The sequence below is a fragment of the Rhinoderma darwinii genome, chromosome 2 (assembly GCF_050947455.1).
Source record: "Rhinoderma darwinii isolate aRhiDar2 chromosome 2, aRhiDar2.hap1, whole genome shotgun sequence".
Lineage (NCBI taxonomy): Eukaryota > Metazoa > Chordata > Amphibia > Anura > Rhinodermatidae > Rhinoderma > Rhinoderma darwinii.
The window spans coordinates 201,926,069-201,950,809 of NC_134688.1; the positions used below are offsets into that span (position 1 = coordinate 201,926,069).

General features: G+C 39.0%; 1 protein-coding gene across 7 annotated transcripts in view; it reads right to left on the minus strand.

Annotated features, from left to right (window-relative positions):
• The window catches only part of DMD (dystrophin), a 2,416,993-nt gene that overhangs the window by 1,322,098 nt on the left and 1,070,154 nt on the right, over positions 1–24,741 (minus strand). For all 7 annotated transcript variants that reach the window (XM_075852742.1, XM_075852740.1, XM_075852736.1 and 4 more), the window contains 5 exons: positions 22,928–23,038; positions 20,767–20,940; positions 14,530–14,685; positions 7,083–7,253; positions 3,742–3,921 (listed from right to left, as the gene is read on the minus strand). In XM_075852742.1, the coding sequence (XP_075708857.1) occupies positions 3,742–3,921; positions 7,083–7,253; positions 14,530–14,685; positions 20,767–20,940; positions 22,928–23,038 (792 nt within the window). The remainder of the gene's footprint in view (positions 1–3,741; positions 3,922–7,082; positions 7,254–14,529; positions 14,686–20,766; positions 20,941–22,927; positions 23,039–24,741) is intronic.

Sequence of the window (24,741 nt, forward strand, 5' to 3'; positions counted from 1 at the left end):
ATTAGATTTTTTGTAATTTAGTGTTTTTGGTGTCACAGTAAAATTCTCTCTCTGTCTCTTCTCATAAAGAGTAACAAGTGTGAGGAGAGACAGAGAGACAGGCAGGAGAAACACTTTGTTTTTCATTTTTTGATCACTGTGAATGGTTCTCACAGTGATCACATGAACGGAGACCACTGTTATTGGTCTCCGATCATCACTCTGAAGCCAAGGCTGTTGCGAACAGCCTTGGCTTTAGAGACAGATTACCCGATGACCGGGAAAACCACTCCGATGGGGCCCCCTCCCTGCCAAACCACTCAGATGTGGCGCTTGCTATTGAGCGCCGCTTCTGAGGGGTTAAAACTGATTGGAGACCACTGCTAGTGGTCTCCGATCGTTGCCCTGAAGCCCGAGGGTGTTACCAGCAGCCCGGTCTTCAGGAGATCCCCGCGAAAACCGCTCCAATTCGGTCCCCTCCCTCCCAAACCACTCAGATGCGGCACTTGCTATTGAGTGCCGTTCTGAGGGGTTAAATATGATCGTAGACAACTGCTAGTGGTCTCCGATCGTTGCCCTGAAGCCCGAGGCTGTAACTAACAGCCCGATCTTCAGGAGATCCCCGCGAAAACCGCTCCGATGCGGCCCCCTCCCTCCCAAACCACTCGGATGCGGCACTTGCTATTCAGCACCGCATCTGAGGGGTTAAATACGATCGGAGACCACTGCTAGTTATCTCCGATCGTTGCCCTGAAGCCCAAGGCTGTAACCAGCAGCCCGGTCTTCAGAAGCACCCCGCACAATGCGGGGAAAGTTCTTCTGAAGTGCCGACGTGAAAAGCCGACACTTCAGAGGAACTACCCTGAACGGCCGACGTAAAAACACTATACGCCGGTCGTTAAGGGGTTAAATGATAATTTTATTTATTGGAGGAAAAATGCTGTTCAGTCCTAACTGACTCTATCTGAAAAAGTAATTGCCCCTTTAACTACTAAATAAACAAACAGTTAATCAAATTCAATTGACAATTGGGTCAAATTTTACTAGCCACAACCAGGCATGATTACTGCCAGACCTGTTGAATATAAACATCACTTAGATCAGGGCTACACTGAGACTATTTGAAGTGCTACTGTTCAATTTTAACTATTGAGCTACAGCAGTCCAATTAAATACATTGAGTAGCATGCAATCTTGTAGACGGAAGATGTCACTCAATAGTTAAAATCAACCAATAGCATTACAAAAAGTTTCAGTAAAACCTTGGCCTTAAATAGAAACTGTTTGGCAATGTGAAGCAGACTAGAAGGTCTTAATAAGCAGCACATAATGCCACGTTCTAGAGATATTTAAATACAAATTCCAAACAGTAATCAAAATCTACCAGTCTGGAGAGGTTTACAATGCCATTGCTAAGGCCTGCATACCTCTTTCTGTTTTCCCCATTTGTTGTTGTTCTCCCAACCTCTGGGACACGAAATGTTGAACAGTGCTGACATGTCAGCATAGGCGCGTAGCGATCTGCCGGAGTGATAAACCAAGGTCTCTCAGTTCAAGGATTCTGTGCCTCTCAATTTGAGACAAGTGGCGATAACTGGCATGTCGATGAACATAGGACATCGCACAATCATCCCACACCACTTGATCTGATTTTTGAGGTTTCATGAGGCTAAAAAACTATGCTTTCAATCTGGCTTTATACCCCTTCCACATGCCACAGATTGAAGCTTGGTGCTTAAAAATTACATCATTTGCAGACCTTAGTGACACCTGCTACTTCCCCGATTTGCATAACCTTATGGCTTGCCTTTCTTGATTTTGCAAATAACAACATGGTTTGTGAGTATGAACAATCATGATGAAATGAATGATTAAACCCTCAACAAAAAAGGGTTAACAAATTGATAAGTTAAAGGGGTATCCAAGTTCCTAAACATTTTAACTAATGGCTTCAAATGACATGATGTAAAGGGGTCTTCCCACAATGGACATTCATCTTCTATCCATATGATAGGGGATAAAAGTATGATCGCTGGGAGCCCCACCACTGATAGCCCCACAATCGCAATGATGAGGATTTTGAATGGAGCAGATGTTGTGCATGTGCGCTGCCACTCCATTTAATATCTATGGGGCCAACGGAAACAGTCGAGCACTAAACTCAATGGAGAAGCCCCCAGCGACCATACATTTATCACCTGTCCTGTGGATAGGTGATATATGTCCACTGTGAGAAAACCCCTTTATCAAAAGAAGCTGTTCTTACCCATCCTTTCCCTCCGACGATCCAGCGCTGACTTACCGGTGGCATTCCCGGTGATTGTTTACAGCAGCCAATCAATGGGCTCAGCGGTCATGTGTTGTATTTCTGCCATTGTGCCAGAAATACGATTCATCACCGCTGAGTCAAATAATATAAGAAATAAAGTTACTACTGTTTAGTGGACTTTGTGTACTGTATTTAACCAATATGGAGGACAACCTAAATACTCCTCTATAAAGAAACTAAATAGATATCAGTAGGTCATAGATAATGTATTATATGGGGGGAGGGCATATATTAGAAAACGCCCATGACTACGGGTGACGTCAGCGGTGACTCATAACATATTCAGAATAAAAACCTAAAAATCCAGAACCATGCTTATACTGATAAAATAAAACATTTTATTGGTACAAGATATAAAATATATGTGCGTTTTTTATGTGCGTTTTTTATGTACTTTTTTATTTTTTTCCATTGTATGTCTAACACATGTTCTATGTTAGTTATGTAACGATATATTGTAAATGAATAGGGAAAGGATAGGGAAAGAGTACTCTTATCATTTGATATTGTTGTACTGATGCATATATATTCCTTGATGTATTAGCCATACTTGTCTCTGTTTGTATATTTTTGAATCAACTATTGGTGTGATATAATATACTGTAACACTCCCACGGATCAACTATATACATACACAAACAACAATACGATACACCATCTTTATACTACGGCAGTCTGGTCACTGACTGCCCAGCATTAGCACTTCCCTCCTTTCAGGTGACCTGCATGGATGTTACCATGCTAGTCACGTGTATCGGAGTGTTGTTCGCGCATGCGCACACCACAGGAACGCTTTTGAGCAATGTGGTGTGTTATATGCATGACGCTTGGGGCGTTTCTCTGTCTGTCTCCTACTTTCTGTTTTGCTCCGGATGTGTCACATCCCTTTCATCAGCTGCGACTGATGAAATTGGTTAGCTGATCACACTTGTGATTGGTGGCTGGTCACATAAATACCTCCCTCAGTCTCTCTGGCACCACCCCCAGACGAAGGCTCTCAGCCGAAACGTACGTCGGGTGTGACGCCAGACAGCACAAATCTATGGCTAAGTTGCTTATACTATATATCCACATATACTTGTTATGTAACCATTTTTTTTGGTCTGGTGCTGACTGCATCTTTGCCTTCAAATGATTACTCAGACCTGGGACTCTGCATATTATCTAGAACACATTACATGTCTCCTGGGTTTATATATTTTATACACTATGTAGAGCACTGAATGTGCTTTCATGGTTGCAGTTACTTCAAGCCTTACTCATGATTCTTCCAAAACACATATATGTTTATTTATTATCCAACTATTGACAACTGTCTGGCCTCATCTGCTTCACACTGTGGTAATCATCTTTGATTTTAATGTGTGCACTGTATGTATATGATTTTTCGACAGGTATTTTTGTATAAAAACATTCTACCGGTCTGTCCTTACCATCAGGAGGCGGAACCATTCTTCAGCTCTTGATGCTACTGCCAGCCAGTTGCTATTAAGTAGACTAAGTTTGTCATCTACAATATTGCCTTTTTCTCCTAGTACAGCTCTGAGGGAATCTCCTAAATCCTGGATATTCTTTAGTTGTTGCTGTCGCTTATCCATCTCTTTTTGAGTTGTCTGTCAAAATATAGACAAGGTCATGACATTCTTTGTCATTGAATAGAAAATAAAATATAATCACAGAAGAGACACAGCTTATCAATATTTGTATTTTTTTCTGCACCACTATTAGTCATTTTCAAATATGATTGTCATTATACTGCACTTACTGTCTTTATCAACTAGGTCTGTATTAATAACAGTTACAATCACCTTTGGAGTCTAATTTTTATTTTATTTTTTTATTGGTAAACATTTATATTTTAAGTTTTGTCATTTAATTTTATAAAAAATGCACTAAGAAGCTTCAGAAAGCCTTTCTTAGTCAAATCCATGAGTGTCTAATACAATAAAAAAAAAAGAAAGAAAAAAAATATATTTGCCCTAGTAGGTGGCAAGTAAATTTTATGACAAAACACAATTTGCCTATAAGGCAACTAACCCTATTTTCCACACTGCTAACAGAAGGTATTGAATTGTTCTATTCACATAATTCCTAATAATGAAAATAATCTTTACTAAAGGCATGTAGCCTATATTCTAAAAACAGCCAATTATCCCAGAAACGTTATCACTCATGTAATGGTCAGTCCCTGCTAACAGCCGTAGAATTAATATACTGTCTATACTAGAGGGAAGCGTCTGCTGACCGCCATCCCAGTATTGATTCTGAGCTGATGGTATGCCCCATTGTACCCCTGAGGACACCATGTCTGGGGGGCTCTGTTGAATGTTTTTAACATACCATCAGCTCAGAATCAATTTGGACACAATAGCTATAGATATTTAATAAAATATTAAGAGAGTAATATAACACATCTATGTTTGTTACCTGTGTTTGATTTATATTCAATAGATTGTTCCCAATGGTTACATGGAGTTCTGTTTTACTGTAGCTATTTATACATGTAGGGCAACGTATCATAGATAGCATTACATATAAAACAATTTATTGTTAAAAGATGAAGATGGAAGGATGAACAAAGAACATATTCTCCAACCTTTGAAATATTTATGGGTTATATAAAATGGGGCAAGTTCAGATAGATCATGGGCATGGCTCTTATGGATGTTGTATTTCAGTTTTTGTTTTTTATTAGATGATACAATGTTGTTCATTCATCATTTAAAGCTTTAGATATTTTAATTCATTTAACTTGGATTAATTATTACATTTTGATGGATCTAATCAGAGATAAAATGTAAAAACAACACCAAAAGTTTATAACTTGTCTGGATAGCGTAATGTCAAGTCAATTATCTGTCTTAAAATAGCATTCTCATTTAAAAAAGGTAACACATAAATTAAAACAAGGACGTTTATAGTAGAATTAAATACCACTATTGTTTTCCTTGATTGGCACATCGGATGTAATATATTAAAACTAGACTGCTATGCAATTTGTTCCTTCAAATGTGACATTTGTCCTCTACACTAGAAGAAAAGATCCTGGTATTAATCAAAGACTTAGGCAGGCTGATGTTTTATATAGACTTCTCTGCAGGGCATAAAAGCAAGTGAAAATGAGAAAAAATATTGAACAGCAATGGGGTGTCACCTACTAAGGTTGATTTAAAAGTCAAAAACTAGTAATTAGACTTTGCTGCATCTTGCTGAGGTTTTAGGCACAATGATTTTTTCACTGCCCTTTTTTAAATAGTACATTTTTTTAAAGAAATCTATACAATTTTGAAAATCATTTTGTCTGATTCTTCCAGCTTTTATTGCCTCTGTATCTTACTGTAAACCCCGAAACTATTAAAGTGTTCTACCTTCCTCTACAATGTGATTAAAAGGCGTTTGTATGGGGCAGTGGCCTAGGAAGTGGACCTCCAAACAGTCGTGTAGCAGGTTGGATTTTTATCTGTTAGCTGCTTGTTTCTCTGGAGTTATGTGGTGTATGGCATTGCTTTTATCGCCCTTATCAAAAAACATGAGCATTGGCTGAATGAATTTATATGCTATCAGGGGAGTCTGGGGTTATAGCTGCTGTATAGTATTTATAGTCAGCTATAGATGGCTATATGAAATTCTGTTATCCACCAATATGTGTCCTAAGCATACAATGAATGATCAAGACATAAATATTCATCAAAACCCCAAAAAAAGTCTGAACCAAAAAATACGCAAAAGTATTCCAGTATTAGAAAAGTACAAATCCGAGGGGACACCTCGACGCACGTTTCACTACCTGACGAAGGTAGCGAAACGCGCGTCGAGGTGTCCCCTCGGATAGGGAATTTGTCATCTGCCATCATGTCTACCACAGGTAAAGGACTTAGGTATTGATATCTTCATTGTTGTTATTTTTGTTACCATCATTGTGCAATATACCTGTGGTGTACCTAGGGAGATCAGATTATAGATTCCTGTTCTCTGGTGAATTATTTCACATTATTTTCAAATGTTTGTTACAATAATTATATAGGGTCATGGTGGACTTTCCCATCCGAGGCGTTTTTAATTGTATGTTTTTAACTATTGTATGTCATTGAAAGGGGGGAGGGTTCCCAATATGGATAATAATGGGCACAAAAGGCAGAGTCAGGCAGGCAGTGTCCAACCGGGAGAGTACGGAAAAACAAAAAGTCAGAAGGCAAAGAAAAGTGAGGAGTCCAGCCGGGGTCAGGGGTCACAAACGAGTCAAATGCAAGTCACTAAGGGGAGTCTGAAACAAGGGAAAGCACCAGGCTAGGTAACTCTAATTACAGGTAAAGGCCTACTACCCCAGGCTGAACTAAATAAGGAGAGGGCGGGAGCTCAGGAACATCAGCCAGGCTTTGATTGGCCTAACACTCTTGAGCTCCTATTGGCTGCAGACTGCCTCAGTCTGCCAGGCCGGGCGACGCCCGAGCGAGTGACTCTCGACGTCCTGGAGACCGAGTGAGCCGCAGGAAGGGAGTTTGTGACACTAATAAATGAATTCATTCTATGCTGTCACAGTCAGCCATTGAGAAGTCTTTCTAGCTATATATTAATCAATCAATTAATCCATTTATTATCCATCTATCCAATAATCTATCTGTCTGTCTGTCTATCTATCTATCTATCTATCTATCTATCTATCTATCTATCTATCTATCTATCTATCTATCTATCTATCTATCTATCTATCTATCTATCTATCTATGTTAGCCTATAGAGCTTCATTGCCAATTGGAATTCCTACTGCACTCACCTTGCTCCAGGCAATCTCTTCCTCTAAGTTATTTGGCATACCCTCCTCAGATGATCTCTTTGTTACTTCAGTGTCTATTGCAGCCAACCATTCAGTCAAGTTACTCATCTCTTTTCGCAGCTTCCTTGAAAGTTTCAAGCATTTCTCCAGCATCTGCTTTCCCTCGGTTACCTTATTAAAATACAATTGATAGAAATAGCATGTAAAATGCATACATTCTTACTCCCTACACATACAAATACAAATGCCACCATGACTGAATAAGTACTAATATCGCTTGTTGACAATGATAACTATTAATTGACTGTCAGAATAATGTCCAACTAGATAAAAAAGAATAAAGATGTGCTTGACGTATTGATACAAAGGTTGAAAAAAGACAAATATCACTCAATTACAACCTCTGAAATCAAGTTATTTATTCCAGAGGAAAGCAAAACAAAACTCCTTGGGCAATTTTCACCAATTTCACCCCTCACAGAGAATAAATGCTTCATGAACCCACAATGAGAGTCAGATAAATTCCCTGGATAAAATAATCTTTATACATCCTTTTTAGTGATTATAACTTTTCAAATTCATATTGATTTTGCAATTACTACCTCTTCCACAGGTAAACCACTCACACTGTAAACTTTCCCACCGTATATTGTTAAAATTAAAACTGCTCCTCCACGGAACAGAGGTCATCTGGTAGTAATTCATTATACTTCTAATATATATATATATATATATATATATATTATGAAGACTTTTCTACAGATGATAAAACTCTGTTATGACATCTAATATTCCTAATAAATCATAGGTTACATTATTACCAATAATATTCAGCTGCTGAAAATATACCTATTTTTAAAGATGAGATGAGATCTTCATGTCAATCTTTTGACTGAAAAACATGAATTACCCTTTCCCTCCTTAAAATGATGTTTTGCAGCAGCTGTGGTGTATATTACAGTGACAGGCTAATTCCTCTTCCATTGTCAGTGGTCAGCATAGGAGGAGGAATTCTCAACTGGTAGAAGTGATCTTGAACCCCATCCGGTAGAGCTAAACGGTGCCTATGTAATACCGTTTATCTTTGTAGAATTACATATACCTCTAACTATAATAACGTGCACTATACTCTTATATTACACAACATTGACTAATTATATCAAAATTGAGCCAAAATTTTTTTGGTCAGCCTGTTGGTCTGCCAAACAGTTGGCTAGCCTTTGGTAGGACATAGGCTAGCTATTTATACACTGTCACAATGTGCCATACTCTATTATCTGTGCTTTAACAATTCTGAGAGTTCAAAATTTAAGATGAATAACAAATGATCCATTTGAGGGATGAAAATAAAATGCAAACCATGTATATAATTTACCCAGCAATGCTAAAAGAAGAAAAGCTAATTGAAAATAATGGGTTATTATCATCTTGCACTAGCAATGCATATTGTATATCCATAACAAATGCTGTTTTCTAAAATCTGTCCAGTGGGACTGCAGTTTTATTGAAGGCAATTATAAAGTCGAAGTTCTAAGTTCAAAATGTGCAACATTTGTGTATCATTTATTTATTTCTACAATTAGACTGAATTCTGCTGTTGCATTTTGCTAAGATAAACATTGCACTTTAATTTCCAGAAAACCAAAATAGATTCTTCATCTCACCGTGAAGTCCCGATGTAGAAGAATTGAAAGGCTGCCATCTACAGCACAGATATATTTGTAACAGTCACAGCTTGCTTATCGTTCTTGCTTTGTACTGAATGCAGTCTTATTATATACAGGATCATGGTAATGATACAGAAAAACAAACAAAGTGTATGGAAAACAAAGGGTTGTCCCTTTGCAATAGATCTGTTGAATAATGGCAGTTAACATACACGCATACAAAATATATGCAGCTAACACAATGGCAAGAAATCAAAGTCCCATTAATCCATGTATTGATTCTTGCAGCTAGGGTCAATGAATGCTACTGATGGATTTCCTATATGTACTTTGTGTCTTGAATTGCTCTGTGAAATAACGGTCATACAGTAAATCTTGATAAAGGTGTGATACTGTATGGTGCTACTTGCATATATTGTTGGCTTATAAAGAAAAGAAAAGAAGAAAACTGAATACAGGCTGCAGCACTAGTGTCAACACATCCAATTTTTAACAGGAGACACTTCCCCAACCCATTTAATCAGTCGCAGGAGATCAAAGTCTTATTTTCTGGTAGAAATGGGGTGACCATGGAGTGAGGTGAGTGGACAGTGGGTATTAAGGGACAACTATATCATTGGTTGTATTGTGAACTTTAACTTTTCCCCTCTCGCTGCTCTCTGAGCTCCTTAATTCATTGGTAATTTCATGTGCGGACAAGGGCAAACCAATAGCCCGCTTTGCCCTTGAACCCATGATGAGAAGCCCTCTTTCCACATCTTGATAGAGCATTGCTTAGATGCATCTGGTTTGGTACAGGCTTTCAAAGCGTAGTGAAGTACACTCTGCCTGATGATTCTCTTGCTCATTTGTTTTAGCTCCAATTATGTAGGTGTAAGATGTGCCCGGGAAAAGATTGACTAAAATGGCCACCATGTTGTTGCAAGTTGACACTTTGTCTGTTAATACTGCACTGAGTACTATTTTTTTTCTCTCAGAAAAGAAGGACACTTAACGGACGTTGTGAATGTTTTTTTTATTGATATATATGGAATTGCTGCATTGTTACTTTGTATTTCAGGCATGCAGTTGCAATGCGGATGGTAATATGGGGCAGGATAACTTGAATTCTCACGTGCCATGTTAATTCGGTAGAGATAGAGGGGTCTAGATTAGGAAACCCTGTGAATCTCCAGCAGGTGATGATTTGTCCGTTTCATGACCAAGTAGGGAGGAGCTCTTGAGTTTATAAAAATGGGAGGGTTTCCTGCCAAGGGGTTGGTTGAGCTGAGTGTGTTGCGAAGCCTGCTAAACAAGAGAGGTGTAGGCAATATCTGCATCGAGAGGGGGCGGGAAGAGGTGGGGAAAGACGAGGGTGTTCTCCCATGAGTACAGCGTACTCATAAGTATAAAATCCTCTGTATTCAATTTTTTTGTGCCGTTTGGGCTAATAAGGCAGATGACCTGTCTCCATACTATTTTGCCCTTAAACAGGGCAGCATAGTATAATGGCAGACCTGCTCTAATCCATGTTGCTTGCTGTTTATTGCTTTCGCTTAAATTTCAGTTACTGTGTGTCAACTGACAAACAGAAGCCAGTAAAATATATTCAACATATCCGTTTTACAGTGCTTTGTGTGTACAGTAATTAGTCTGATTAAAAACACAATATTGGCATGATATGAGAATACAAGTGCCCATTACGCCACTGCCTTAAACTGCCATGAAACTCTTCATATGTGACTCCCATAGCGATTAACTTTGAAGTATTACAATGCAATACTGCGAATCTAATTAGAAAGTGATATTGCTGATACTCAATAATAGAGATGGTAGAATCAATTTGCCAGGCTCAAGCGGAAATATTCATTAATCTAATGAGATGGTCATTAATTCTCTAGATTTGAGAGTTTGCAGAGCGTAAGGGTATGTTCACACGATTAACAAAATACGTCTGAAAATACGGAGCTGTTTTCAAGGGAAAACAGCTCCTGATTTTCAGACGTTTTTTAAGCAAATCACGTTTTTTACGGCCGTTTTTGGAGCAGTTTTCAATAGAGTCTATGAGAAAACAGCTCCAAAAACGTCCCAAGAAGTGCACTTCTTTTGACAAGCCGTCATTTTACGCGCCGTATTTTGACAGCGACGCATAAAATGACAGCTCGTCTGCACAGAACATCGTAAGACCCATTGCAAGCTATGGGCAGATGTTTGCCGACGTATTAGAGCCGTATTTGAAGGCGTAATTCGAGGCGTAAAACGCCTCCATTACGTCTGAAAAGAGGTCGTGTGCACATACCCTTAGAGTGACTTGTGTTTTGAAGAATAGAGAATCTTTATAAGTACCAGTAGAAGTGGCGCCAAGCAAACTGCTCCTTAACGTACCCGCATGACTTCAGAGACTACATAGCCTTTATGACATGAAGGTTGGGCACATTCTTGTCCAAAGTTCTGGATGCTTTGGCATATGTACATCTTTCTTGGCCCCCATAACTCCCTCTGTAAAAAGGAGCTCTAAGATGACAATGTGATATTTCTTGGGCCTCAGCATCTTCCTCATTTCTACTTACAATATATATATTTCAATCAGCAGCAACCATATCATGACAACAGCTGAAAAACAATCCTTCTGCTATAAGGGAGCAATTTGAAATTGTTGCATGCCAGAGCTGTACAAACTGGCGCAGCACACAGACATTTTGTAGTGTAATATCTTTAACTGCAACTGTAGCACAACAATTGAAGTCCATGGGAATTCATTAAGTAGTGTATACATGCAACTATCATGAGATTTTCGTTCAACTGTTGTACAAACAAATCTCAACAAAGACATAGGATGAAAACAGAAGTTGCATGAAATTCATGTGACAATTGCTATTGAAGCTGTTGCATGTAAATTGAGGTACATGGAAACTTGGATTTGTAGTCTGAAAAAGTGTGTTTGTAGACCAAGCCCTAGGCCCCATGCGCATGACTGTAGTTATCATCCGCAATTACGGCTCAGGTAATTACGGATGAAATTGCGGACCCATTAACTTCTATAGGCCGCAGACGCCTTTCCATATATGTCCGTGCCATAGAAATGATCCGTAAAATATAGAACATGTCCTATTCATGTCCGCAATTGCGGCACGGACCTGCCCATAGAAGTCATTGGATGCTTCTGCAATTGCGGATGGCTAAGGATGTGTATCCATAGCCGTCTGATCCGTATTTGCAGCCAGTATAAAACCCTTACGGTTGTGTGCAGGAGGCGTTAAAGTCACTTTCCCACGGCAGTATTTTGGTCAGTATTTTGAAGCCCAAACCCGAAATAAATCCAAAACACGGAAGAGGCGCAAATTTTTCCATTATACTTTTTGTTTATTTTCTTTAACATTTTTCTGTTCTTGGTTTTGGCTTACAAATACTGATGCAAAATACTGACCAAAAAACCGCCATGTAAAGTGGCATATGGATAGGATTCTAAATACGAAGTAACTATCCCTTTATACATTTTTAATATGGAGAGCATCAAGCATCTCTGTTCATTATAGTCTAAAAATTAAGCAAGATGTCTTATTTCAATTGGCATTAAATAAAAAAGGTTGAAGCAATTTGGCAGCTTAATTAAGAATTACTCCCTAGTCATCTTTTTAAATTAGTGTCTAGTCTCCAACCTGGAAGGTTTCTCAATTTAAAGCACAATGCTCCTGTATCAGGGCACATAGCATGAAAAAGACCTTTGTTGGTTTCAGATAAAAATGACTTAACACTAATACTAAATTCACAGGGAGTCCTGCAGTCGGCAATGAAAGAGATTAAAATAATGTATGCTGTGACATTTCTGAATCTTATGTGCAATAGACTGAGGATAGTGTAGGTAGAAGTGGTAATGGACAAACACCCCGCTGGCAAGCCTGAAGCGACATTTTAATCAGACGCACATTCTGGAATTTTAACAATCTGCATTATTTCTGCTAGGCTGTATCCATACTTGATAAGTGTAACATGTTTACATTTTTTATCTTTGTGTACAAGACTGACATATGACCGCAGCAAAAGTATATTATTTGTATTGTTGAGAAAAATAATAAGCATAATGGACACCTACTTAACGCGTAAAGCGGATATTCTTTTACATACCACTTGCCCATGTAGCAGAGCTGAGCTAGTCAAGGCAGTAGAGGTACGTTTTCTTTTTCTTGAACAACGCATTGTCATATCACATTGTGATATTTGCGGTTTTCTATATGAACTTAGACTATAACTTAGTCCACAAAATAGACGGCCAAATGTCAAATTCAGCCTGGTTTCATTTGTAGGCAGTTTAATTTGACTTTGTTCATCTGTTTACTGAAATTTGAATCACTTCTATAGTTCCAATAACTTTATCCCTGACAGTAAAGGTTAACTCACTCAGGTGGAATATACAATATTTGACTACGGTGAAATATTTTTATGCACCATATACTATAAGGCAAACACTGCACAAAATCGAGGGAAAGAACAACCTTTCTTGTATAAGGAATATATAAATTAGCATTATGATGAGGAGAGGTCTTCTAGGCATAGGGACTGACAATCTTATCAGGTGTAATGGAAGGTAGGAAAGAAATAATAGACAAAACAGCTGTTCAAAGTTTTTGAAACGGAAGGTTTTTCTTTCACTAGGACAATGATCTAGCGCACTCTGCAGGAGAAACAATGCATTAAGAAGCAGAGATTTTAGATATCATTGAGTATCTGTATATGGTCCATACTTCAACTGATCCAAGACCTCCTCCCACACTGCCCCCTAACTATTCTAATATGCAAAATATACAATATAAAAGTGTTGGTATCCGTATAGATCTCATTGCTGGGCTGAAGAAGCATTTTTTAAATTTCCTTAAAAAGAGGCTTAACTATTAGGCCCCATGCACACGACAGTATTTTTCATCAGTAATTATGGACCCATTCATATCTATTGGCCACGGACACCTTTCAGTATTTTTACTGATGGGTGTCTGTGCTGAAAAAATTATAGAACCTGTCCTATTATTGTCCGTAATTACTACAAGGGCTCTCCAATAGAAGTCTATGGGAGCTTCTGTAAATAGGGACGGCTACTGATGTGCATCTGTACACCGTCCGTATCTACGGAAGCATTGCTAGGCAACATGTTGATGACATCATTTGCAACCTCCCTCTTTTTGTAAGGATCTGTATATACGGATGGAATCTGGATGCAATAAGGACCGTATTTACGGACACCCTTCCGTATATACGGATGAAATACGGATGCCTACTGATCCGTATTTACTGACAGTAGTTCGGGATAGATGAAAATACTGTCGTGTGCATGGGGCCTTAGGTAGTAGGCACATGGCTGTATAATGTCTCTGCACCACCTTCTAATTGTACGGAGCTGTAACATGGCACCAATTCTATGAAGACTTACTGTATCTCTGTTTCTCTCTGATTTTATGTGGAGACTCATGAAGATATTTTCTGTGGAATTCTGTATAAACAACTCAACATGTGCCATCAGATGCAGCATTACAGAGTTATTTTCCCCTAGAAACATTGCTTTCAGGGCAGCATTGCTTTTAGGGCAGCATAGCCCAGTAAAATGGTACTGCACAAAGCACATGACAGTGGCACACAAAGTCTCTACAGCTTAGTACGGAGACATCGGAACTCTGTGTGCCTCCATATAGCATCCTGCACATAGCTCCGCCATGTGTATGAGGCCTTATTCGCATGTTAAATCTTATAATAGAGCTCATATACTAAGACCTGCTGCAATTGGTATATTAGAAAATATAGGTTTATATTACCTTTGCTCCTAGCTCATTGTATTGCAGTTTTAAAGCAGTAAGTCTTTCATCCAGATCTTTAGGGTTCTCGGTTTGCTGCTTTTGCACAATTTGTCGTCCCGTTTTTATCACAGTTTCCACTTCAGATTTCACTTCACTTAAAATTTTGTACAGTTTCTGTGGAAAGATGCCAAGAATTATTTCGAAATTTCCAAATTCTTACAGTACAGCTTGCCATAGAACATTGATTGTTCATGACCAAGAGTAAAAAGGATACAACTAATTCCTACAGTTGCTGCCAAAACCTTTATTGGATAAAATTCATTTTTTTTTATTTTTTATTATGAAAGCGCTCAGTTAATAAACTTGCCAAGTCCTTTCATTCATGGGACCATTGATAATACTTAAACATATTCATCAACCTCACATATTTTTTCTTCCTCATCAGAGATAATGAATCTACTTTTATGGAGGCTTTATGATTTACAATTCCATAGCTTACAGTTCAGGTTTGCACCATGAAAATGTCATGGGTTAGTAGCACTTTCTGCTTTTTCAGTCTTGAATGGTAATGTTTCTTACTTATGCTATGGAGAATGTACACTGAAGATTTTATATCATGTAGGATTAACCTAAAATACGGAAACATCATAATGTGATTGTTAAAGTACAAGTCCTAAGATGTGGCAAGAGTTATAGAGGAATAACTTATAATAATATATTGCAGTTTTAGTTTTATGACTAGCAGTAGCAGTGTCAAACGTAACACTACATAGAAGCCAACATGTAAAACTTCCTTTTGGGTCTATTCACAAAGTGCAGTCATATCACAGTTTATTGCCGCGACTACCACAAAATTGCAGCAAAGCGACAGTTTTTCTGAAATCAAGGCAAAATCGCTGCATTTTGACGTGACTTTGTTGTAATCACAGCAAAGAAATGTGGCTGCACCGTGTGAATAGACCCTCAGTTGGCAGCTTGTATTAAATAATAAAGAACCCGCATGAATGCTACATTTTGACAATTAATAATATTTTTAATTAAAACTCAACAGTACTCTCTCCACCCTTGGTCTACAGAGTATGAGTGCTAAAGTGAAATGGCTTTTTAAACTCATCTTTATCTTAAATGCTTGGAATAATTTACCCCTGGCTATGCCTACTGGACCCTTTAATGACCTCACAAACAAACAGATTAAATACACATTTGTTCTCTGCTGCTTCATTAAGCGCAATAATTGAGAGATACACTGGTTGGAATTACAAAAACACATGGTAAAATTACATTCTAAACTTGGGAATTATCGACTAAGGATAAAATTTACCAGAATAAGCCCTAAATACTTCTTTAGCTAAACACTACAGATAAATCAATGGTTTCATGGTAATTAACCAAAATATAAACTGGACAAAAACTGCATTAGTGTCAAGAAATGTAAGAATTCTAATTATAGGGCTCTGTCATTCACTATAGTTACATTGGCAGGAACACTTTTTGCGGGTCATGTATCAATAGTGTTAGGCCTCATGCACTTGGCTTTGTTACAACTTAGGGGTTGTATGGAGCTGTAAAAGATCTTTCCTGCCATGACCAAGAACGCAGACCGCGTTCGAAACGCGTAGGCTTAGGGCATCTACCCCATCTATTCCTACTTTTTGCCTTGGGACTGCGTCTCCCTTCCGATTTTAAGATTTTTTCCAATAAACATGGGACCTGATGTTCCCTTTTAAAATTCCATCAGCGCTGGATCAGTTTCTCCTTTCTCCTGCTATACATGCCGCGGGCCATCGCGGGGATCCGTGTGATGCTGCTTGAAGACGCAGACCGGTGAGCTGGAGGTTTCTCCCTGTTTCTATATTTTCTATATCAGGGCACCTATAGACTTCTATGGGACTATACTGCAGCTCTAACACTAACGGATGCTCAGAGTGCCTACAGATCCGTAGTACTATAGTATATTATAAAAATGTTGTAAAATACTTCAAAACACTGTTGCGACTTGAACTTGAGGAAAGTTGGTATGACAGGTCTAGCCTGTCATGCATATGTTATTTTGGCTGAAATAACTAGTGTACAGAGGAGATACATATATTGAAAATTGTGACTTTAGCTTCCATATTTTCTATCTTTTTATTGTTCAAAGAAATAAATTAACAGAAATGAATCTTTTTTTATTTTAGGTGGTACACTATAGGGAATATTTTAATTGTATTAGCTTAAATCTTATAACAGTTAAGTTTTTTGATTAGAAGTGGGAGGTTATGCAAAACAGGTTTTTTTTATAAGCACCATACTTTCTGATTTTTTTAACATTTTGTTTGCTTATACATGAGCCCTAATATTTTTAGAGCTTCAAAATGTAAGTAATTGGTAACTGGCTAGGTACAGCAGATAATCTCAGCGGCCACTGTGTGCTTAAAGTATATGGTTTTACTGTGACTGGGGTTTAAAAAATGTCTATTGCCTGCAGTGGAAGGATCCTCCCTTAGGCCCAGTTAACACTGTGTTTTATCGTGGCGATTTTGAAGCAGAAACTGCATCGGAATCAGGACCAAAAAATGCACCAAATCTCACTCTACAGGGTGGGCCATTTATATGGATACACCTAAATAAAATGGGAATGGTTGGTGATATTAACTTCCTGTTTGTGGCACATTAGTATATGGGAGGGGGGAAACTTTTCAAGCTGGGTGTTGACCATGGTGGCCATTTTGAAGTCTGCCATTTTGTATCCAACTTTAGTTTTTTCAATGGGAAGAGGGTCATGTGACACATCAAACTTATCGAAAATTTCACAAGAAAAACAATGGTGTGCTTGGTTTTAACGTTACTTTATTCTTTCATGAGTTATTTACAAGTTTCTGACCACTTATAAAATGTGTAGGGTGGTAGACAGAGATGAGGGAGGAGATGTAAGGAGGTGCAGCACTGTGGAGAGCCTTGTGGGTGAAAGTAATAAGTTTTTTATTTAATTCTGAAAGGAATGGGCAACCAGTGCAGTGATAGGTACAGGGTAGAGGCGTTGGTGTAGCGGTTGGTCAGAAAGATGAGCCTGGCTGCCGTATTAAGGATAGAATGGAGAGGGAAGAGTTTAGTGAGGGGAAGACCGACTAATAATGAGTTACAGTAGTCAAGACGAGAGTGAATCAGAGCAACAATGAGAGTTTTGGCTGTTTCCTCAGTAAGAAAATGGCGGATTCTGTTTTTGAGGTGAAAATGACAGGAGCGTGTAAGTGATTGAATGTGAGGAGTAAACTTAATATCAGAGTCAAAAATAACCCAGAGACAGCGGGTGTTCTGCCTAGGAGTTATGGTAGTGCCACACACTAAGATGGAGACATCAGGTTTAGGTAGGTTAGAAAGACTCAGTGTCAGATAGAGAGAGGACATGATGTTAGAGACAGGGGACAGACAATCACTAGTGTTTTGTATTAAAGCGGGGGGGATGTCATGGGAAAAGGCATATAATTGGGTGTCATCAGCGTAGAGATGGTACTGGAAGCCTAATCTGCTGATAGTTTGTCCAATAGGCGCTGTGTAGAGAGAAAAGAGGAGCGGACATAGGACTGATCCCTGAGGAACCCTGATAGCAAGTGGAAGAGGAGAAGAAGTAGAACCAGCAAATGACACACTGAATGAGTGGTCAGAGAGATAGGAGGAAAACCAAGAGAGAGCAGCGTCCTTGAGGCCAATAGAGTGGAGCATGTTAAGTAGGAGTTTCTGGTCTAGAGTGTCATAGGCTACAGAGAGATCCAGAAGAATCAGGAGAGAGGATTTACCATCTGATTTAGCTGCCAATAGATCATTTGAGACTTTGGTAAAGGCAGTTTCTGTGGAGTGGAGTGTAGCGTGTGGAAACCAGATTGTAAGGGGTCTAGAATGGAGTTAACAGAGAGATAGTGGATAAGGCGAGAGTAGACCAAGCATTCCAGGAGTTTGGAGATTAAGGGCAGATTAGAGACTGGTCGGTAGTTAGGAGCGCTGCATGGGTCAAGAGTTGTTTTTTTTTCAGGAATAGCTTTATAATGGCATGTTTATAAGAGGAGGGAAAGATACCGGAAGAAAGAGAGAGGTTAAACATTTTAGTCAGGTGACTAGTGACAGCTGGGGAGAGGGACTAGGGGATAGGATCACTAGGGCAGGTAGTGGGACAAGAAGAAAAGCAGTGCCTAGAGACTTCTTCTTCTGTTATTTGGTCAAATGCTGAAAGTGAAGTAGAGGGAGTGCGGGAGGGAAGGGGATCGATGTTACTAGGGCACTGCGAGATAATATCATGCCGGATGTTGTCAATTTTGACTTTAAAATAAGTGACCAGGTCTTCAGCACTGAGATCTGTGATTGGTGTCTGCACTTTAGGACTAAGGAGGGAGTGAAAAGTATCAAAGAGGCGTTTTGGATTATTAGATAGTGCGGAGTTGAGAGAGGTGAAATGGACTTATTTGGCTCTGTGAAGGGCAGATTTGTACGTTTTGAGCATAGATTTGTAATGGAGGAAATCTGCAGCCAAATGTGATTTTCTCTACAGACGTTCGGCACATCTCGAGCACCGCTGAAGAAAGCGGGATTGAGGCGTGTGCAGGGTTGTCGTTATCTTTGTCGGGTGGTTTGGAGTGTCAGGCGGGCTGCTTCTTCCAATGCATTTTTGAGAGTGTTATTGTAATGTTTGGTGGTCAGATTAGGACAGGAGAGGGAAAAGATTGGGGATAATGTCTGTAGACTGTCTATGAGTTGTTGAGTGTTCGTGGCATGTAGAATTCTGCATCTCTGATATGTAGGCATGACCTGAGGAGGCAGAGAACATTTGATAGTAAAGGAGAGTAGGTTGTGGTCAGAGAGTGGGAGGAGAGCTAATAAAGTCAGAAACGGAGCAGAGCTGGAAGAAGACCAGGTCAAGCGAATGCCCGTCTTCATGTGCAGGAGAGTTAGTAAGTTGTGACAGATCTAGGGAAGAGGTTAAAGATAGAACCTGGGAGGCAGATGGGGAGATTGGGTTATCAATGGGGATGTTGAAGTCACCCATGATGAGAGTGGGTGTTTCAGAGGAAGGAAATTGTGGAAGCCAGGCAGCAAAATGATCTAGAAATTGGCGGGTTGAGACAGGGGGGCGGTAGACAACTTCCACTCTGAGGGAAAAAGGGTGAAAGAGTCTGAGGGTGTGGACTTCAAAGGAGGGGAATGTGAGTGAGGGGACAGGGGGAATGACCTGGAAAGTGCAGTGTGGGGAGAGAAGTATGCCTACTCCTCCACCCTGCCTGTTCTCAGGTCCGGGAGCACGAGAGAATTGGAGACCACCATAAGATAGAGCAGCAGGAGAAACAGTGTCAGACAGGTGTAGCCATGTTTCCGTAAGAGCCAGAAGGTTGAGAGAGTTAGAATAGAATAAGTCATGAATAAAGGTGAGTTTGTTGCCCACAGACCCAGATTTCCAGAGCGCACAGTTAAGAGACAGGAGAGGACATACAAGAAATGTTGAGGAGAATTGCAGGGTTCTATGTGTGGCAGACAAGTGGTTGAGTTTGGCAGAAGAAAAGGGAGGACCAGGGTTGGGAGAGATGTCCCCTGCAGCTAGTAGCAGGAGAATGGAAAGAGACAGCAGATGGTTCTGTGATTTATGAGAGCGACCTTTGTGTTGAGCAGTGGGATGAGATGGGTTAAGGTGATTCAGCAAAGTGAATAGTGCATGGGAGCTGTACATGGGCGAGGGAATGAGAGAGGGACTTACATGGACAGAATTTACTAAAGGGCGAAATGGGCGATAGACTTGTAAACCAACAACAGCTACAATGAAGAGTGAGGCAGTAAACATGTTGCGATGGTTTGGTCGTAGGAAACAGATACAAATTCTAAAGTATTAATTATAATGTATGCAAGTTTGTTTGTTTAGTCCACACAGCTTACCTGTCACTTACCCTGTCTAACTGCCATGTATAACTGCCAGGACACTTTTCCAATATGACACTTAGACAAAGATGACATCTGCACGAGCGCCTTCCCCTTATGCTACATCTAAATATATAGGGGAGTAAATGCTCAGATCTAGGCCAAATTCAGCTCGTTCATGGTGCAGATGTATATATTCCTTTATGCAGCTTTAATGTAACAGATGGTAATCAATTACGCAGTACACTTTCTGTCTATCATTGAGCCGCTATGCTACACTTTGAATACCTAATAAACTGAACGCTCGTCCATCATTTTAAGAAAAGAAAGAAAAACCTAAATCGAACAAAATAAGCATTTCTGATGAATGGCACTCACCATACAATGATCCAACTGAGTTTGAACTGCATCCTGCTCAACACTCTTTATATCCAAAATTGGCAATTCCACGGTCACTTCATCTAGAATTCTTTTAGATTCTATAAGACGCTGTTCAAAGTTTGCTGGTTTCTGAAATAATCTGAACTTTGTAGAAACTTCCTGTAATTTTTTCTAAGAACACAGAATGTTTCATTTAAAAATAAAATAGAATTCTGAATATTACAATAAAATACAGATACATTTTTATTTTTCCTTAGACCTAGTCGTCTGATGGCTATCATGTATAGATTGCGTTTTAATGAAAAAAACAACAAAAAAACAGTAATTCCGCTGTGGTATAAATAACATAATAACTTTATATATTTTTTTTTTATATGTTTTATTACTTTTGCACAATTGAAACACTTTATTTCAAAATGTATTTGTTTTGTGTGTTGCCATATTCTAAGAGCCATAACATTTTTATTCTTCTGCCGACGTAACTGTATGAGGGCTTATTTTTTGCAGATAGACTTGTAGGTTTTATTAATTTTGTTTTGAGGTTCATACAAATTTTTGATACATTTTTATTGTGTATTTTCGAAGACAGGATAAACAGAAAACAGCAATTCTGGCATTGTTTATTTTTTACTTTATTTCTTTACTATATACATTGTGCGGGTTAGATAGCATAATAGTTTTATAGCTCAGGTTGTTACGGGCGCGGCAATACCAATTATGTGTAGATATTTTTTTTGTAATTTGTTTAAAGAGGCTCTGTCACCAGATTTTGCAACCCCTATCTGCTATTGCAGCAGATCGGCGCTGCAATGTAGATTACAGTAACGTTTTTATTTTTAAAAAACGAGCATTTTTGGCCAAGTTATGACCATTTTTGTATTTATGCAAATGAGGCTTGCAAAAGTCCAAGTGGGCGTGTTTAAAGTAAAAGTCCAACTGGGCGTGTATTATGTGCGTACATCGGGGCGTTTTTACTACTTTTACTAGCTGGGCGCTCTGATGAGAAGTAACATCCACTTCTCTTCAGAACGCCCAGCTTCTGGCAGTGCAGACACAGCGTGTTCTCGAGAGATCACGCTGTGTCGTCACTCACTTCCTGCCCCAGGTCCTGCATCGTGTCGGCCACATCGGCACCAGAGGCTACAGTTGATTCTGCAGCAGCATCAGCGTTTGCAGGTAAGTAGCTACATCGACTTACCTGCAAACGCCGATGCTGCTGCAGAATCAACTGTAGCCTCTGGTGCCGATGTGTCCTCGCTCGTCCGACACGATGCAGGACATGTGAGTGACGACACAGCGTAATCTCTCGAGAACACGCTGTGTGTCTGCACTGCCAGAAGCTGGGCGTTCTGAAGAGAAGTGGATGATACTTCTCGTCAGAACGCCCAGCTAGTAAATGAAGTAAACACGCCCAGATGTAACACACATAATACACGCCCAGTTGGACTTTTACTTTTAAACACGCCCACTTGGACTTTTGCAAGCCTCATTTGCATAAATACAAAAATGGTCATAACTTGGCCAAAAATGCTCGTTTTTTTAAAAATAAAAACGTTACTGTAATCTACATTGCAGCGCCGATCTTTTTCTTACTTGGGACTTTTCATTTTCTTATTCTAAACTTTTTTGATCTAAACGGGAATAAACATTAGACATTTTCATTAGACAGCCTGGCACACGCTCTAGCCGGCACAAGACATCCGTGTCGGGTTTATGACAGAGTACTGTGAAAAGGCTGCACTGTGGCATAAGTAAGTACTCTGAGGGTATGTTCACACGTAGTGTTTTCAGGCGTATTACGGGGCGTTTTACGCCTCAAAAAACACTTGAAAAACGGAAGCTGAACGTCTACAAACATCTGCCCATTGAAATCAATTGGAAAAACAGCATTTAGTTCATACGGGGCGTCTTTTTATGTCTCTGTTTTAAAGCGTAAAAAGAAGTAGCATGTCACTTCTTGAGGTGTTTTTTGGAGCTGATTTTCCATTGGACACTACGAAAAATGCCTTAAAAAAACGCCTCAAATGAAGCCTGAAATGAAGCTCCAAATTAAAAGAAGCTTTATTTTCAGCTTCAAACACGCCTGAAATTCAGAGGCTATTTTAGCAGTATTAGCAGTCATTAAGGGGTTAAATAAAATGGACAATAATGATGTTACCTGTGCAATATCAATCTGTAAAATAATCTTCTTAGACATTTCTTTTCCCTGATTTCTCTTCTTCATTTCATCCAAACTAATTTCATGGCTTAATAGTTCAGACTGTATTTTCTAAAAGAAGAAAAAGAGAATAACACATTTGAGCTCCATATAGAGAAAATCTATTGCTAAAAAAGATTTATGTCTGCATCACGGAGAATGAAAACCAACTTATACTCGTGGATTTCGCATGGAAAAGCCAGTGGATTAGTCCCATGTAGATTTGCCCCACTGAATGGTGCTAATCCTTGTGCGAATCTGTGGCATGTAAAACTGCATATTGGTGGCAGAAGTCCAAGTGTCAGCCTCGGATTTCTGCAGCGCATCCTCAAGTAAATATGGCAACTCCGACACGTCTTAACAGAGCCTAAGGATGTAAGTGATTTGTGGTCATTTCTATTTTTCCTACCGAAGGCATACAGATCTGGTTATGGAAGCAACAGACATTACAGGAAAAGAGGAGGGGAGAGGAGGAAAGTGTTTGTGCATGCTTGTATGCAAGAGAGTGTATTTTTGCGATCAAAGACAGCTTTCCATTTCTACCAAAATGGCTAATTATAGCTGGAACTTTTTGTCCTCATTTATACAGTGTTTTTTTTTTCCAAAGCACAAACTGATGTTGAAATCAAATACTGAATATATCGCTAAAAAATTTATACATAACAAACAAAATCTATGTATCTATCTATTTATTTACTCTATGTGTATTTCTATTAGAGTGTTGCATTCTGTTACTAATGGACTCTGCAGTTACTTACTTTATACTGGTCAATAAAAGCAGTACAGCGTTTTCACCACATGATGGAGCAAGAATCCCACTAAATTTGCAATGTTCCGTTTTGAAAGTTCTACTATAGTTTATACTGATACAATTGTGTAATATATTTCTTATTTATTTCTAAGCAGGTAATTATCCCGCTGGCTTTTGGCTATATCATTTTTTTTAAAGCTTCTTCATTTGTTATGTTTTGCACGTTTAATTCCCTTAGATTGCAGCCATTTTGGCCTTAAAGGTGCTGCAGATTTTTTTATTTCTTTGCCTCTCCACATTCTGACAAATATAAATTATTTTGCATTTCGAGTATTTTTCTATACCGATATTTGTGGGTAGCACTTTATTATTTTTATATTTTTTTGGCGCTCCTTATTCACTTCAATGGAGCTGACCTGCGGTTCCCTGCACAGCGGGGGGCACGGCAGAAAACAGTGCCCTTGCCCCTTCATATTCAGGGTCAGTAGGTCCCCAGGCAGTAAAGGTTAAGCAACAGTTATATGTGTTATATGTCTATTATGTTTGTGACTTACTTTACAATCTTATAGCATAATTAGAAATGGTCATAGATTAATATTATTTTCACATATCTCCAATATCTCTCTATCACCAAAATATTGTAAAATGCATTACTAGTTTCTTTTATTTTATTTAAATTTTTTGCACAACATTTCGTGAAATTTGAAAAATAAAAATAGTATATCATAAACTACAATTATCTCTATCTGCTCTTACAAATATACAAAACTAGCTATGGTTATGGTCAGTCAAGTTCCACATAGGCAACAAAAAGTGTGTGGGGCTCCATCCCTTTTCTCAAAGGATAGAAATGTAGAGTAATACTTCCATAATGCTGTGTAAATAATGGTCTCATAATGTGCCTAAGTGGTACTAGCAAACAGTGCCGAAAAACAGCAACATGAAGGGGAAGATTTATTAAGACTGGCGTTTTATGCGCCAAACTTAATAAACAATTAGAGTAAACACAATTATTAGTGAATAA